The sequence below is a fragment of the Carcharodon carcharias genome, chromosome 2, assembly GCF_017639515.1.
Source record: "Carcharodon carcharias isolate sCarCar2 chromosome 2, sCarCar2.pri, whole genome shotgun sequence".
Lineage (NCBI taxonomy): Eukaryota > Metazoa > Chordata > Chondrichthyes > Lamniformes > Lamnidae > Carcharodon > Carcharodon carcharias.
The window spans coordinates 40,864,930-40,883,777 of record NC_054468.1 but is presented as its reverse complement, the minus strand read 5'-3'; the positions used below and the strand labels follow the sequence as shown (position 1 = coordinate 40,883,777).

General features: G+C 42.2%; 1 protein-coding gene across 1 annotated transcript in view; it reads left to right on the top strand.

Annotated features, from left to right (window-relative positions):
* LOC121269216 (chloride channel protein 2-like) overlaps window positions 1–18,848 on the top strand; it is a 611,614-nt gene that overhangs the window by 520,744 nt on the left and 72,022 nt on the right. Inside the window, exons 17-18 of the mRNA XM_041173762.1 lie at window positions 9,863–10,053; window positions 17,677–17,788. Coding sequence (XP_041029696.1) covers window positions 9,863–10,053; window positions 17,677–17,788 — 303 coding nt within the window. The remainder of the gene's footprint in view (window positions 1–9,862; window positions 10,054–17,676; window positions 17,789–18,848) is intronic.

The following is an 18,848-nucleotide window of genomic DNA, read 5'->3' as shown; positions in this document are numbered from 1 at the left end:
AAAGGATCGAACTTTATCTAAAGAATATGATGTTAGGCCAAATTATTTTCTTAAGTGCAAGATTTGATTTGCGTTAACATTCTTTGAAGAAGTACAGTTCATCAGTGAGTTCATCATCCATGCTTTTCAATCTTTAAATCACTTTTGTCCAGAATAGATAATGAGGAGACAAAAACAAAGAGACTCTTTTATAGAACAAGATTTTTTATTTTAAGGAAAATGGAGGTCCTTAAGAATTTTTTCTTCACTTAGGAAATGTGTACTTTCTGCAAAATCAACTTCTAATTTATTTTTTATGGTACAGTGCCACAAATCTATGCCACAGGTCTACATGCATATTTATTATGGGGTATTAACTTTTGACGACGGTATGTTATTTGATTGAATGCCTGTGGTACCACCTCATGTATAATGTGTATAATGGGCTGCAGATCCAACATTGCACATTCTACACTATCACCGATAGCTAAAATTACCCCTATGGGTAAAACTGTAATACTTCTATTTGATGGCTTCACCAAATTAGTTCAGTTCTGTCAACATGCAGCTCTTTTAGCATCAGAAAGCATAATTGAAATTTCCATTTATGCATTTTATGATATTTTTAAGTTAAGTTTATTTTTATTTAGTCCAGTTTAGCTGCTCAATAGTAGGAGCTAATTAAAGTTGTTTATTTTTTGCCTTAACTGAGGGCCAGACTGAACGAGCAACAGGTAGTTAATTGGTTACAAGAGAGGTGTGATTAGCTGTTCTCTGGCTTTCTTCTCTGTGGCAGTTTGGGTTATTGTGATAATTAAGATAGCATAAATTTACAGCAAGTTACAAGAGCTCAATTTCGAACTGCAAGAAGCCAGGGTGGGGGGCAAAGTTTAGCCTCAGTGGGACTTCAACCTTGAGCTACAGTATTTGTTTTCCTTAATTAATGGTTGTGCAAAGTGAGTAAGAGGAGTATGATTCTTGTGAGTGTGGTGCTTGTGTGGGCTCAGGCTATTTTTTGAATACAAATGGCAGTGCAGAGAACCCTTCTGGAGCATGATATATCCTCAGTGTATCCAGGGACATCAAAATTATACTTTTCCTGTTATTCTGGAGCAGACTAGCAGCAGGGAGGTTGAGGAGTTTCGAAATTATACTCACTGAAATGAGATCATCCAAGAAGACTCAAGCATAGAAAGATAAGTCAAAGAACAGGAGAAAAAGACCAGGAGTGCCTGAATTAGTGAAATTGTTCAGTAGGGGCTTATATGAGGTGGGCAGTGACAGCAACTCAGAAGGGTAGTGATGAGATAACACTGGAGCTTTCCTTGCACAGTTTAATCAAGGACAGCTAGCAGAGATTTGTTAAGGACTCTTTGCAATTGACAAATTTAATTACAACTTTTGAAGCAGTGGTTGATTAGATAAACTAATTGTATGAGAATGAGAGTTTTCTGAGGACATCCAAGAAAATACCTCACAAGAGGCGTGATAGGCAAATAAAATCAGGCATTAGTGAAAGGAAATGTTAGCACCATGAATAGAAGGTTGATTAACAGACTGGAAGGTAAGAATTAAGAATGTTGTTTGGATTGTTCAAGGGTTGGAAATTATATACCCTGGAGTCAGTGATGGATTCACTTTTGTTCTTTATATAAAAATAATTTGAACTAATTTGAACTAATTATGGGCCTCACATTCTCAATACTTGCTAACAGCACAAAAGTAAGGAATTTGGCAAATAGCAAGGAACACGTCAGCTCAATATAGTCAGTGTGTAGATTGAGTAGACAGGTGGCAGTTGCCATTGAATGTGCGTAAGTGTGAAGTAAGAAATTTTGGGATTGAAAAAGTAAGGAATAAAAGTATGTACTTAATAGAAAAACCTGGAGGCTGTGGATGGAGGGAGAGAGAGAGCGTGGGGTGTAACCACATGTAAAAATGTAAGAACATGTAGATAAAGCTATTAAATATTTTGGGCTTTCTAAATAGTGACATAGAGTTTAAGACTAAAGCTGAAATTTTAAAGTCATGCAGAAAACTTGTTAGGCCACAGACTATTGTGTGCAATTTTTGGCACCTCATTACAGAAATGAAATTAATAGCATAGGATATGTCTGACATTGCTTTACCAAGGTGATACCAAGAAAGGAAAACTGTGGGGTTAATTTAACACACCCTGGCTGGAGTATTTGAAGACACATAAAATAAAACGGGTGGCCAGCTCACCACCTTCCCGCTCACCCCCCACGAGGCGGGTAAGACATCAGGCAGCCCAGTTGCCCTTAGGCCTATTGAGGCCCTTGAGTGGACAACTAACTGCCACCTAAGGACTTCATTTTACCTCTGTTGGTATAATACGTGTGGCTGGGGAAGGAAGGCAACCAGCTCAGCAGGTTTCACTGCTTAAGCTAAGGGGGGGAAGGAAGGGGGCCACCTCCTTTACGGGGTCCCTGTGCCCATCAGTAAAACCTGACCTCCCCACTTCGCACCCCCACCCCCCACCAAAGCCACGCTGAGGTCTCCAATCCCTGCCCAACCAAAAAGCCCAGACTTACCTTCAAGCTGGGTATCCATGTTCTTTCTTCCTGGGGACTACTTGCTTCTGGCAATGCTGGGACTTCAGAGCTGTGGCCATTCTGATTGGCTTGCAGTTCTCGTGGACAGGATTTCCTGTCTCTGAGAAGCACAATTCCCACACACCCTATTAAAGTCGCCCCCTCCCCAAGCGTATTATTGCTTTGGGGCGGCCGGATTTAAAGTCAGCGAGGTGCTGAGTCACATTTTGACCGGATGGGGTGGGTGCGAGGAATACACCCCCTGTAAAATTTGCCCCTACAATTGAGAGACTTGAGATACCAAATCTCTTATTTTAACCAGGAGTGGGAATCAGCCAATTGGTCAGAGTGTGGTAGTCATGGGAGTAAAGAAAGCCAAATCGCGCTAGGCTTGGCAGCATGAGGCTCAGGCAGCTTTCATGTCCAGGACTCATCGGCATGTAGGAAGTGATTGCCATCCAACGGACAGGGCTGAAATTCTGGGCAGCAGGATGTCGCCAGGAACTGTTGCTGGCACTAAAGTAAGCTATAGGCTGGGGGTTCCCTATTGGGCTGAAGGAACACTCCTGCTTCTCTTAACTCTACAAGCAAAATTTTTTTTTTTTAAGTTTCCTGTTGTGCCCTGTTCTGGTCCCAGAGCATCTGCCCACTGTCTGATAAGCCACGATGACATCATTGGATTCCATTTTGCATAGTTAAAGAAGGATCCTACCAACTTCAGGTGGACACCCTTGCTACCTGTTAGAAGAGCAGGCTAAAACTGAAGCCAGCTGAACCCATGCAATTGGCAGGAAGTCACCCAACCAATTTTAATGGCTGCCTGACTGCCCAGTTCCTCTGGCAGGGAGAGTGAAAATAGCCCCTTCGAACTATTCCCAGAGAATGCTAAGAGAAGATGTAATAGAGATTTTATAAATTACAATGGTTCTCCATGGTGGTAGGGAAATACTTTTCCTCTGGTTGGGGAGCCAGTGATGAGAGGTCATCAGTTTAAGATTATGTGCAGGGCCAAAAATATAAGTGCAGCACTAGAAAGAGATAATTCAATGAGATAAAAGGAGCTTTAGTCCAAATTACTCTATTGATTTTTAAGATTCTCTGCTTCATGGATTAAAGTCTTGAGTACAGAAAGGTTCTTAATTTGGTTGCATTTTAAACAATGATTACTGCAGAAGTTCATGCAGTTTGTACTTTAGATGCAATACTTCTGGTACATATGTAAAAGATCGTAATGAACTTGGGCACTATAGTTATATTTTATACATGAGCTTTTTAAGCAAATGTGGAAAGAAAATGTATGCTCCATCTTGTTTTCTTCCTCCTGTTGTAAATGTTTATTCTATTCTTACTGGCCTAGATTTTCCAATTGGCATTAATTTAACATCAGAATTAACTCACTTGAATTAAATGGGTTTTCACTGGACAGAAAATAACATTGATCGGGAAATCTGTTCTTTCTGCACTTGCCTCTGACTTTTCCCTGTAAGTACTGCACTCAGTGTTTGCTTTTACCTCCATGCTCCCTCGGGTTTTCAATCTTTTCTCCTCTTTTTATTCTCCTTTTGCCCTTTCCTGTTGTATTTTAGGTTTTCTTGTTTTTCACCATTGTACCCATGCGTTTTATATCTATTCTCCCCCTTTTTCCTGAGTCAGGCCTGGCACCGCTGCTTAGTTTTCCAGTTGTCTGTTGTACAGATTGTATACGAATATATAAATCTGCCATTCTGTAGTCTTTAGAATTTGGCATCAATTTGTGTTGTTTGTATGGTAAGCTGTGTGTTCAGAATGGTGCAAACACTGATCTGCAGTATTTCCAAAGCAGCTTCAATTCAATTTACTAAAGCAAAATAATGCAGATGCTGGAAATGTGAAATGAAAATGGAAAATGCTGGAAATACTCCAGCAGGACATGACAGTCAGCATCTGTGGAAAGAGAAACAGAGTCAACATGGGGAATTTTAATTGGGGGGTGTGGGGGGAATGGACAACAGTGCATGCGGGGGGTGAAAACATCTAACGGTCTTGGTGTGTCAGATGCCCTACATGACCCTGCTGGTGAACATTTAACCGGTACAAGTTTGAAGGAGTGTGGGAAACCCCCATGTGACAAGTGGGTCAGTGATTAGCAAATGCAAAATGGCAATTTAAAAAGACTTAATCCAGCGTTCTGGCTTTAACCATCAGTGCATGGGTTTCCAGAGATGTCTGAAACTCGCCAGATTCAATGAGGCGGGAGTACAGGAGGGATTAATGGGACTGTGGAATTGGCAGGCTGGAAAGTCTTTCAATACTGAACTAGGAGAACTGTTTCCTTGCCCAAGTGAAAGGCTTTTGCTCACAGGACTTGTCCTGAGAGTGCACTTTCCCTGCGTTGGAGGTGATTTACAATAGTTTGGAGGTCATTTCTGCTAATTTGGTCTTTTTAAACTTTGACCTGCGCTCCCTGCTGTCAACCTTCATAGCAACATGAGAGCAGCTTACACAGCTCTACCTTGGACCTCTGATAAGGAAAAAGAGGAGCAGCAACAGCCATAACAGAAAAGCCAGCAGGAGCAGCAGCTGCCTTCTCAAACAACTATCGCTCCACACAATAGAGAAGATGAACTCAGAGCTCCAACTCAAAAGAGGTGATATATTCATCACAAGGTACATAGACAGAGGATCAGCTTTCCAGACATGAGTGAGAATCATTGTTTCAGGAGATTCAGATGTTTTTGGCAGGTCATTGCTGACACCTGCAGCCTCCTGGAACATGACATCTAGCCTAGTGGACCTAGAGATAGGCTGCTCATCCCTCTACTCTGACTGCTGAGGTGCCCATGGCTGACGTTCTCTAGGTTTGGGATCCACAAACGCTCTGCCAAAGACTGACCCACATGCAGTCAGGCAGGGGCAGACTCAAATGTTGGGACAGGAGGCAGCATCTGGAGCTCTTATTGGGAGAGACAAAGGAGGGGGGAGTTAAAGTCCCTTATTATCTCTCTCTCCCTCTCATGGCCCATCTGTACTTCCCTTCTGGCTAGGAGCTGAAGAGCACTTTGCTGCAGTTCAATGATGCACTGAATGATGAACACACGACTTTTTTCCATCCTGTTTAAAGTGGCAGGTTGAAGGTGGAGTGTGAGCCAGTATGTTGCCTGCTATAGCTGATGTCCCAAGCAATTGTCCACACTTTCCATGACGGTGGACATCAGCACAAAAGTCTGTGATATCATGGCACTTATACTGGAGACACCTCCAACCTTGCTTCAGTGGCACACAATGCCTCTAGAAATGCTGACCGAACCTCTCTCACTTTCTGCTGCTGTTCCAGCATTGTCCTCTTTTTGGATGACCCCCAAGGCTCAGCAACTGGGCCCGGGAGTGTCCTGCACCCTCTGACAGGGGCTCTCCGCTGTTGTCCCTGTCTCCAGCAGCTGCTCCTGCTCATCTGTGACTTGTGGCTCACCATGTGACAACCTGTCTTGGAGGCGCCACTGAGGAGTGTGTGTTTGATCTGGTGGCGAGTGCACGTGAGCTGTGTGATAGAGCTTCCTCAGAGTGCGTGATCTCCTCTGCGGGGTCATTGGTCTCCAGCCACACCAGCTTCAGTGTGACACACAAAGTGCCTGTGGGTGATGAAAGAGATGAGCTGTGCAGATCATTGTGCAGACCATGATATTTCAGTTCCTGGTGATACCAATTGAATGAGTGAGTGCAGTGCGTCATGTGGCATCTAATTCTGGCACCAGGTATTTGGGACACCTCCAGTTCTCCATCTCCAATGGCCATGTACTCTGCCACTCTGCAGATCTTCATGGCCTCATCTTCTACAGTGGTCAGGCTGCCAGCTGCAGGAGGCGAGCGCCCCCACCCCACCCGACGCTACCCCAGATCTGTCTCTCCCTGGTGTTCTGTGCTCTCTTATCCTATAAGGAGAGAAAGCAGAGGTTCTGTTTGTGAGAAGTGGAATGTTTTGAGAGGATGGATGGCTAGCATTTGTGGAGGGTGACTGTGGAGGATGGGTGTGAGATGACAAATGAGGATGAGTGTCAGTGGTGGCTGTTCAGATGGGTATGTGAAGAAGTGCCTTGAGAGAGAGGAATGGGTGGAGCTGCAAGATACCTTGGTCTGAGGACCCTCACACCCCCGCTTCCTGTAAGGACTCCATCCCATTCTCTCAGTTCCTTCGCCTCCGTCGCATCTGTTCTGATGACGCTACTTTCAAAAACAGTTCCTCTGACATGTCCTCCTTCTTCCTTAACTGAGGTTTTCCACCCACGGTCGTTGACAGGGCCCTCAACCGTGTCCGGCCCATCTCCCGCGCATCCGCCCTCACGCCTTCTCCTCCCTCCCAGAAACATGATAGGGTCCCCCTTGTCCTCACTTATCATCCCACCAGCCTCCGCATTCAAAGGATCATTCTCCGCCATTTCCGCCAACTCCAGCATGATGCCACCACCAAACACATCTTCCCTTCACCCCCCTTATCGGCATTCCGTAGGGATCGTTCCCTCCGGGACACCCTGGTCCACTCCTCCATCACCCCCTACTCCTCAACCCCCTCCTATGGCATCACCCCATGCCCACGCAAAAGATGTAATACCTGCCCCTTCACTTCCTCTCTCCTCACCATCCAAGGACCCAAACACTCCTTTCAAGTGAAGCAGCATTTCACTTGCATTTCCCCCAACTTAGTCTACTGCATTCGTTGCTCCCAATGTGGTCTCCTCTACATTGGAGAGACCAAACGTAAACTGGGCGAGCGCTTTGCAGAACACCTGCGGTCTGTCCGCAAGAATGACCCAAACCTCCCTGTCGCTTGCCATTTTAACACTCCACCCTGCTCTCTTGCCCACATGTCTGTCCTTGGCTTGCTGCATTGTTCCAGTGAAGCCCAACGCAAACTGGAGGAACAACACCTCATCTTCTGACTAGGCACTTTACAGCCTTCTGGACTGAATATTGAATTCAACAACTTTAGGTCTTGAGCTCCCTCCTCCATCCCCACCCCCTTTCTGTTTCTTCCCCCTTCCTTTTGTTTTTTTCCAATAAATTATATAGATTTTACTTTTCCCACCTATTTCCATTATTTTTAAATATTTTTAAATCTTTTATGCTCCCCCCACCCCCACTAGAGCTATACCTTGAGTGCCCTACCATCCATTCTTAATTAGCACATTCGTTTAGATAATATCACCTGTGTGTTCTTTTGTTCTGTTGTCTGTGACATCTTTTGATGATCTGCTTCTATCACTGCTTGTTTGTCCCTACAACCACACCCCCCCCCTCCACTTCTCTCCCCCCACCCAAACCACCCCCCACACACACACCTTAAACCAGCTTATATTTCACCCCTTCCTTGAATTCACCTAGTTCTGTTGAAGGGTCATGAGGACTCGAAATGTCAACTCTTTTCTTCTCCGCCGATGCTGCCAGACCTGCTGAGTTTTTCCAGGTAATTCTGTTTTTGTTTTTTTATTATTTTGGTCTGAGGAATGTTGTGTAGGAGAACGATGGGGAGTTAGAGTGAGGGGATTGGCACTTGAATGCAGTCTCACCTTTCCTGCCTTGACAACGTATCTTGCAACAATGTATTGATGTTCATTTTCGTTCATAGGATGTGAGTATCACTGGCAAGGCCAGCATTTAATGCCCATCCCTAATTCCTCTTAAGAAGGTGGTAGTGAGCCACCATCTTCTCAAAGGAAGTTGGTGATGGAAGATAAATGGTGACTTTGCCAGTGATACTCACATCTCATGAACTAATAAAAAAACATGGATACAGTTTCAGCTGCTGACCTCCTGAGCCTCTTCTAGCCACAGCTGCTTGGCCTCAGAAGCTGCTTCTTCCTCCTGTCTGCTGGGAAGAATGTCTCTCTGCAGACCCTTACAGACTGCAACATGGCTTTCAGTGATGCCTCAGAGTGGCAGCCTTCCCACATTGAGACTCCATCATTGCACTTGCTTTCTCTGTCCTGACTGTCCTATAATTGATGCATTCCAACCCTTGCTGGGGTCTCCTTAAATATAAAGTCTTTAACTATCAGGTGAGGGTTTTCATCATGCCTGTCTGCTTCAATTGGTCAGGAAAACAGGAGGCGGGATGCTAATTACATGGCTGACTTAAAGGTCACGAGAAAACCCACTCCGGTAACTTTTGGGTTCCTGATTCACTGCCGCCCATGCCTCAGATTCTGCTCTGTGTTTCAGGTATTTATCTGCTGAGGTTTCCAGCATTTTCAATTAAATTTGGTAATGGTAATTAGCCATAGTCCACAGAAGAACATAGGCATCTCTCTACCTTAGAGAGAGACAATTGGTTAGATATAGTTTGATTGGCAACACTCCTCAAAGGTGGGGCAAGGTGAGGAGGCAAGCTTCCATGAACTACCTGGTGCGGGATTGGGCCCAACCTTTTGGCATCATTCTGCATCACACTCACGTCATCTAGCCACTTAACCAACTGGCAATTGTCACAGATGTCTCGTGCAATTGATATTGTGTTTCCATGTAAATTCATCTTAAGGTTCTTGCAAGGTTCTTTTGATGAAGAGAGAAACCTTTTAAATTATTCAGAAGAACAGCAAGTAGTTAACTTTGAACACTAGTAGTTAACTTGATAAATCACTGTTGGTGCTGTTTTAGGAGGTAAACCAGCTGATCTACTGATGAGTGTAAATTAAACTGTTCCTTACCACTGCAAGTTGCCAGTTTAAGCACTCTTAAAAAGTGCATTGATTAATAAACTTTGTGTTCCAAAATAAAACTGGTAACTATGCTGCTTCCAACATCTGCATATTGCATTATTTTTGTCACAATAAAAGAGCCCATACTCATCTTTGGAAGATGCACATTATGTGGAGTTAGTGTTCCTGTGTTTTTCAATGATTTTTACAGTAAAAGGTTCATGTTGTAATCTTATTACAGTGTAAGATTTATCCAGCTGGTAAATAGTCTTACAATTGAACAATGTAACACCTGGTAAATATTCTGTGCCTTAAAATGTTGATGTTCCGTTCTGAACATGGTATGCTCTAAATTACAGTGGAATTCAAGTGCAACCCTTCACTTTTCATATAAAATCTTTAAACTTTGAACACACTGGTTGTTAAAATGACCTTTGTTTTCTTGGATATTGGTTTTTCTTGTCTTTCTGCTGAATTATGATGGTAAAGCAAATATAGAAACATGGAAGCAGGTGAGTGCAGATGGCTGGTTGTAACAAGCATAGGCTACTGAAGCTAATTGAGAGTGTTTCTGTAATGAATTTACAGGCTGATATTCTTGGTGCTGACATTATAGTCTTTAAATGTCTAACAAACTGTTTGGATTGGTTTTGCCTCTAGATTCCATGATCCTGCTGGGCTCCATTGAAAGGAGTCAGCTGCAAACTCTCATTGATAATCAGTTGAGTCGACAGCGGAGGATGGACTACCTTAAGGAGAAAGCTCAGACCGAGAAGAAGGTGGATGCTGACAGTCATAGAATTATTGATGAAGGAAGTAAAGATGCTCATGATTCTGGGGTCAGATTTGAGGTGAGGATTTGGAGCAGAAATAAAGAACCCTTTTGATCACTAAACACGTAATGCGCGTAGTACCAATCTATTTATATCTGGATCTCAAACGCACTGTTTAATTTTAATAATCAAATTAGAAAAAAAGGCTAGCATTCATATAGCATGTTTCATGGCCATAGAATGTCCCAAAGCAACTTACCACCAATGAAGTATTTTTGAACTAGTCCTCCTTGGTTTCAACCTCCATCTCAACTCATTATGCTCTCTCTCACTGTCCTCATATCCTCCCTAAGTTGCTCCCTCCATGTAAAATCTCCAACCCTTAGTCACAGCCACCCCCTTGACCTTGCCACCTCTCATGGTCTTGCTAGGTCCCCTCATCTTTGCTCCCTTAAGAGATGCAGACTTGTAAGATATGAACCAGAATTTTTTGTCATCTGAGCGGGCGTGCGCCCAACCGGACAGAATATGCAATCACACGAGAAGACATCAGGCGTGAATCCTGATGCCATCGCGCACTCTTGCTTGACAGAGACATGTGGCTGTCAGAAGCGCACACGCCCACCATCAAGCAGGCAATTAACCCCGTTAAGGAGTCACTTGAAAGCGATTTTACATGGCCCCGTCCACTTTTACGGTTGGCGGATGCGCCAAGTGGCCTGGTGAGATTCACGTTTTTGCTACAACCTCAATCCAGGGCGGGATGAAATGTCCAGGGTGAAGTATAATTTTAAAAGGTGCCTGGTGACTGAGAGTTTTTTTTGAGTTCTGCTGTCAGATGCTTGAATGTGTCACAGTTTGCTGCATTTTTTTCTTCTCATTTAATTTGTGCAGGTCTGCAGCCCTCAGGGAACTCATTAGAAGCACCCAGCCTCACTTTTCTTGGCGTCTGCCCTCTTCCCGCTGCCCCCTGGCAGCGCCGAGCCTCTCTCAGTGCGTGTTTCACGCTGGTTGCCCGTTAATTGGCCATCCTGTGTGAAATTGCATTTGGGGGCTGATCGCATCCGCTTCTGGGCCTGCCGATTGCATGCACCCGACGAGTGCAAGATTCAGGCCATGGTGAACAACTGGTTTAGCCATTCACCACCAGACCTGGCTGAGCCACATAAAATAGGTATTGCTCTTGCCTGCTAAAACTACTCACTATTCCAGGATCATTCTGGAATCCCAGTTTCCTTTCTCTACTGCAAACTGTCCTCTTAAACCCCTCTTCCCAATTCCCTCCAGCCTCACCTCCAACAGTAATTGCAAGGAGTTCATGGAATACTTTCTCACCAAGACTATCCTATCAGCTACCTCTGTTATGCTCCCTCCCTTCCATTAGCCCAGTGGGGCAGGTTTCCTCTAAGCGTCTCTCTGCCCTAGCCCTGAACTCGCATCTTCACACTAGTTTCTTTCATATCTCCCCCCTCATGCCTTCTCCAAGCTCATCTTGTAGAGACCGACCTTGTGTTCACTCAACCCCATTCCCATTAAACTGCTGATCACCCAACTTCTACTCCTGGTCTTTGTGTCAGTTGATATTGTGAAAAGTTGTCTATCATCTTTGTCATGTCCTTCTCTCCTTTAGCCCTCCCATCATCACTCCTCTCCTCAAAAGCAGTCCCTGACCCAACTGTCCTTACAAACTATCATCCCATCTTCAAACTCCCTTGCCTCTCCGAAGCCCTTCAACTTGTCACCTCTCAAATCCATGCCGATCTTTCCTGGACCCTCAGGCCGGAATCCCCCCAATCAGGTTTCCACCCACAGTACCCAATGGCTCTTATCAAAGTCACAAACAACACCCTATGTCACTGTGAGAGAGGCACAGTTTCACCCCTCATTTTTCTCAACCTGTCTGCAGCCAATGACATGATTGATCACACCTTCTTTCTCCAGTGCCTCTAGGCTGTTATCCAACTGGGTGAGACTGCTTTCACGTGGTTCCATTCTTATCTATCTAAACGTAGCCTGAGAATCACTTGAATGGCTTCTCATCCTGCAGCCACTGTCTTACTACTTGTGTCCCGCAAGGATCTATCCTTGGCCCCCTACTATATCTCATCTACATGCTGCCCCTCGGCAATCTCATTCTAAAGCCCAGCAATAGTTTTCACATGGACGCTGACAACACCCACCTCTGCCTCACCACCGCCTCCACTGTTGCAAAATGATCAGACTGCATATCCGACATCCGGTCCTGGATTAACAGAAACTTCCTCCAGTTAAATATTAGGAAAAGTGAAGCCATTGTTTTTGGTCCACACTTAAAACTTCATTCCCTAGGTATGGACTCCATCCCTCTCCCAACAACAGCCTAAGATTAAACCAATTTGTTCACAACCTTGGTGCCATATTTGACTCCAAGATGAGCTTCATCATATCTGCGCCATATATTCACATAGCCGTATCATTACCAGGACCGAGTATTTCCACCTGCATAACATCACCCGACTTTGCCCCTGCCTCAGCACATCTGCTGCTGAAACCCTTCCCTTCCTAACAGAACTGTGTACCTACAGCAGATAGACTGCAGCAGTTCAAGAAGGCAGCTCACCACCACCTTCTCCAGGAAACTTAGAGATGTGGAAAAAGTGTTGGCTTTGTCAGCAGCACTCACATCCCATGGAAGGATTAAAAAAATCCCAATCACTTATCACCACTGTGCTCACTGACCAATATTGGTTCCCAGTCAAGCAATGTCTTCATTTTAACATTCTCATCCTTGTTTTCAAATCCCTCCTTGGGCTCACCTCTTCCTATCTCAGGAATTTCTTCCAGTCCCATATCCCCTCCGAGACTTTTCTAATTCTGACCTCTACCTGATTTTAATCGCTCCGCCATTGGTAGCCGTGCCTTCAGTTGCCTGACTGCTAAGCTCCCTACACATCTCTGTTTCTGTATCTTGCGTTCCTCCTTTAAGGCACTCCTTAAAACCTTTTTTGAATAAAAGGTCATCTCACCCAAAATCTCCTCATGTGGCTGGGTGTCATATTTTGTTTTATAATGCTCCTGTGAAGCACCTGGGGTGTTTATTTTTATATCAAAAGGTACTATGTAAATACAAGTTGTTGTTGTTGTTACTATTGTAATGTGGAAAACGCAGCAGCCCATTTGCACACAGCAACCTTCCACAAACAGCAATGTGATGATGACCAGATAATCAGTTTTTGTGATGTTGATTGAAGGGTAAATGTTAGCCAGGTTAGTGCTCTTCTTCAAAATTGTGTTGTGAGCCCATTTGCACCCACCTGAGAGCAGACAAGGCCTCACATGAAAAACGGCACCTCTGACAATGCAGCTTTGCCCCAGTACAGCACTGAAGTGTCAACCTAGATTTTAATGCTCAAATCTCTGAAGTGGGACTTGAACCAACAACCTAGAGTGACCAGCATGCAGAGGGCCACAAATGGAACCATAGCAGACACCATATTGACCCTAAAAGTTTCATCGTCAATGTTTATGCAGTAAACTGCCAAGGCGGGGAACCAATAGAAATGAAACTTAGCTGAGCCCAGACAGCAGATTAAAAATGTGCCTCAATGTGTTTTTATGGTTCATCTATGGAGGTTGAATTTTTAATTCTTGCCAAAAAAAATCTCTTCATGAGGGATGAGCAGGGAATTTCAAGCCTAATTCGATTGGAGTAGACCTTTCTGAAAGTGTATGTGAGTTGGAACAAGAACATTGGTTACCCAGCCTTGGGTTTTACACTTGGTTTACCTGAGGCCAAAGTTTGAGTTTAGACATCATTTCAAGAGACTTGAGAAGATCATTTTGAATGACATTCCAGTGCAGTCTCCTGAGTGAGATGTTACATTGAGGTCATGTCTGCCTTCTCGGTTGAATGTAAAAAGAACCCATTCGAAGAAAAACAAGTGAATTCTCCCAGTCTTTTGGCCAACAGTTACCCCTCAATCAACGTCAGTAAAATGGATTATTTAGTCATTTATCTTTTGTCCATTTGTGGGACCTTGCTATGCACAACTTGGCTGCCGTACTTCCCTGCATTACAACAGTGACTATACTTCAAAAAGTACTTCATTGAAAGGGGCATGTTAGTTGGAACAGTTTGCCCATTTTGATATATTTTCTACATCACATGTTGCTGAACCCAAAATCTCACACCTCCATCATGAAGGGTGTTGTTGCTGAGAATAGACTGTCAATTTCTTTACCTTGCCCTTAATATTCTATTCCACCCACACTCCCAGGAAACTATTTTATTAATGTCAGCAAATTTCTTTACTTGGAGCGAAGTATTGCTATCAGATAAAACATATAGTGGAATTGGGAAGCAATTGGACTATTCAGTGGAATACCTAACTAAGGAATTAGGACAAGAATTGCAAATATATTATGTTTAAAAAAAGCAATACTGTCAAACTTGTAGAATAGTTCACTGATGACACTGATAAAGCACTGTAGAAATCATTATTGTTTGTCATATGACACTAACAGAACTGAAGATTTTCTATCTAAGATCTATACACATTCCTTTCATCTGTTGATGGTTCAAATTTGATCACTAAGCAGTGTATTCCTAGACGGGTTACGAACTGTTTGCCTGATCAGTTTGGCATGAACCAGAAGAAGTTGCGTTTCATTTTGACAAAATGGACCTACACAGCAATCAATGTCACTCGGGTCTCCATTTTATGATAGTCTCACGAAGCTCCCATTATCCCTTTATAGCTAGAGAGTATCGCTCAAAATAGACTGGCTTTCTTGGTACATTAATCTTGAAAGAAATCGTAGTCTATCCACTTTTTTTGGCATTATTGTCGAATACTCTGAAACTGTCATGAAAATGTATCTTTTCACAGTGTGATCTTCCTAATTCTTTTCTGCATAGCTTAGCTCCAGCCCCTTTATTACCATTTCTGACTCTATTTTGAGATATATGATCATCATAATTTAACACAAGTTAATTTTTCTGTTATGACAGCCTAGCCTACACTATAGGCTGTTTGCTTTGAAAATAAGTGTGGACTAGTTACAAATAAGACTTTTGTTTAAAGTAGCAGCAAGGAAGATTGTATGTCTCTACAAATTCTCCTCGACTAAATGATAGAAATAGCCTATTATATGCCCAAAATAAACAAGACTGTAGAAGACATTAACAGTTCAAGTTCTCTCAAAGTTTACTTCATATTATGACCACTGAAGTAAAGGAGCTTAATTTAATTAGCTGTAGAAGACATTTCAGTGTTATAACCTGGTGAGAAGGGGTAAACTGGCTCCCTTCTATCCAGTCTCCCTGGTTGGTCACAGCGAAGGTTTAAGTTTCTTTTTCCAAATCAGAATGTATTTAACTATTTAAGCTGTGAGCAAATATAAGGAGCCAAACAAGATTTTCTTGAGTCAAGTAAAGAGCAAACTTATTAACCACTAATATTAATAAAAATGTGATGTCAATCATTCAGCCCTTATACAGTCATTCGCACCCCACCCCCCCAAACAAACACACATACACATACACATAGGCACAGGTGTCAGAAATAAGGGGAGTTAAAAAAGGTAAAAAAATATAAGGTTAAGTGTCCTTGAGGCATAGATTTTAAAATGCTGCAGCCGATTTAGTTTAGTTGGTTCCTTAGATGCAGTCAGATGTAGATGATGTTGCAAATGCTACGAGATCTCAGTACACTGGTAGGTTTCTAGTAGAGTTGGCTTCTCCAACCGAGTGACATTCTTATTCCAAAAAAGAGCAGGAGAGAGGACAGCCTTCACCCTGTTCCCTCTGCTGAAGACTTTCTTGACACTACCTATGTCACTTGCCATCTCTCCCAAGTGACTTGCTTTGAAATACTTCATCCATTGTGTGTTTCTAAGAGGTCTTGGATGTGCCTATCTGTGGCAGCCATTGGCCGGGATTTTCTGGCTCCATCATGGTGCGACCCACTGTGGGAGTCTATTGACTTTCGGCGAGACCGGATGATCCTGACAGTGGGTGGAGCCAGAAAATCCTACCCATTGCTTCAATATCCAGTACTTGGCATTTTTAATGTCTCTTCCTTAGACAGTTATGAGTTTCACTGGGTGTCAGGATTATAGGAAATGTCTCTCTCTTCACACTCCCATGAGGGTGATTTGTTTGTTTCTCACCTTCACCTCGGAATGTGGCCTTGCCTTTTTAGGCAGTTTGATCTGTCTCATTTTAAATTGCAAAATTTCCAGTCAGTTGAAAATTGAAAAATTATATTTTCAAAAAATAAAGGGGCATAGCCTCATGACGTCAGCTACAGAACAATTACTATGCATTATAGTTTTTCTGTTCATCATTATTTAATATATTGTGACAGTAGAAAGTTTTGAGATATGTGTCTTTCTCACTTGCTATGTTGTTGTAACATGTTATAACAATTTGAATTTAGCTCCATGGTGATGAGTGCCATTTTTGTTATTTCTGTATTTCTCTCAGATTGGTGAGTAGATTAATAAATTAATAATATTTTGAATCAATACCCCTCTCTGCTACCTAGTGTAGTCATGTCGCTCAAAAGTCAACTCAACTCTGCCAAGCAACAGTTGCTTAAAGGAAAGCAACTTCCGGCAACATTGAATTGCATTAGATATGCAAGATGAATACCTATAAAATGGGGCTCCTGCTGTAAAATTATATTAGGTCACAAGAATGAATTTACAGGTTAATTGGTTTAAAGGGTTATTATTAACATATGCTTTTCTGAACTGTTACGATGTGGGTGATGTGTGCCAGATGGACCAAGTCAACAAGGGAAACTTGCCCATGCTCTCACAATAGTTTTATAATTTGTATTTATTATGAGAGTATTTGCGCGCTGAATTCAGAAGTAGTGAGTCCACTAATAACTGTAGATATTTTAAAAATTAAATTAATACATTTATTAACAAAAGAAAAGAATTCAAACACAGACATAAGATTATAGTTATTTGATATTATAACAAATCCCAAAATTCCTAATTAATCTGACTCCCAACTACACACCCCCTTTAAGGCAACAGTCCAAAAAACTTGTAAATTTAAATAAGCAATCCAGCAAGGTTACCACACGCACCCACTTGACAGTGGAATTCCAAAGGCTTTTTAACACAACGTTAGTTACTGAGCACAGCAGTCTTCTGCAGAAGTGGCTAGTGGCTTCCCCCCAATGCTGCTTTACATGGTGTATCTTTCAAGATGTTCCATGGCCACCCGACACATAGCCTTCCATCTTTCTTTATATATGTTTCTCTTTCTTTAATGTGTAAAATCCCATTGTTCTACATGTCTTTGGAAATTTACTTTTCCCATAATATAAAAATCTTTCATGTTGTCAATATAGCCTTTTTCCTTTTGGGAAAAGTAAACATCATAACCTTGCCCTAGTTATCTTGTTCATTGTAAACATCCTACCATCCCTTTGAAAATCAAATAACCCCTTCACTGATCTAAAAATGCAAATTTCCTTCACACCTAATCTACTGACCCCTATAATCTAGCTCACTCATTAGCATTTTAAGTACTGTTTTTACATCTAACCCTTTTGATAATTTCCACCTTGCAGGCTACTTGACTCTAATTCAATTAAATCAGTCACACAGACGGAACCATCCACACTCACACCTATAAGCCTACAGTAATATTGTAAAAAATATATAGTTTTGTGACTACACGTAATTTTTGTTTCTCTCAAGATTGGTACTGAGGAGTCGTCATTTTCTCCAACTCGAAGTGGATCACAGAAGCCGTTGAAACCAGCATTAAAACGAGTGCCAAGCAGTTCTCATGATATTACATCAGGAACAGGTAAGCATAAAATGGGGGCAAGCAAAGAGTAGAAACTATAAAGTTCTCAGATAACATTTTGTTTCCTTGGAAACAGTTCATCAGCTTTTTAGCGCTTTGCATTTTTTCCTAAAGGTTTGTTCTTTGAGGTTACATATACAGTAACACAAGCTGCTGTGCTCAGTGCATTTCGTGTGGGAAATTATGCAAATATATTCATTACACTGATGTACATCAGTTAACTAGGCCACATTCAGAAATTTGATGTTCACTTCAATAATCTCATATTCAGGCATAGAAGGCATTTCCTTTGAGCTTAACCCCTGGCTAAAAATATTTAACCTGTTTCTGACCATTTTGAAAGCCACTGCTTGAAAGTCTGTACAGAATATTGGTATATGTTAAAAGAATTATGTCAGTAGGAACTTCCACTCAACACTTTTGATTATGAACTTATATGTACACAATTTTAAAGGAACTATTTAAGCAAAGTGTTGGGATGTAACTACATCCTACCCTTAATTGAAGGTACTGCAACGTGGTCTAAATATAGCACAAGTTTTTATTATAAATGTGGATGCAAGAATAATTTACAATGGAAATGCAAAAAAAAACACAAAAATGCTTCATGAAATTCACCCACTCTGCCATATGCTGCTACATGCTTGCTCACAACCTTTTATTTGCGCATTATCAGTTCGTTCACTGCTTGATTATCTACCTTCATAGGTCAATGATCTCAGGCCAAAGGGATCATCTTAGCTGCCCTTCTATTACCTTCTCCAGAATCACATTGGGAGACAGAACTTCATAATGTTAAGATTGGAGGGGGCTGCCTACAGGAGGCAGTGCATGCTTGACTGAGAGATGGTTGTTAATTAAAATCATATAACACCCTTACCAAATCAGAATTTCTTTTGGATTCCGTTTCTATTTGCAACTGCAATGTAATTTAAAATATTGTAGAAAACAAGTCAGATAATATAATTGTCCAGATTAAATCTCATTAATGCTAATTTTCCAGTTGCAGAATGCTTTGCCATAATGTCAAACCTGGGACTTCTGAAGCATCTGAAATCAG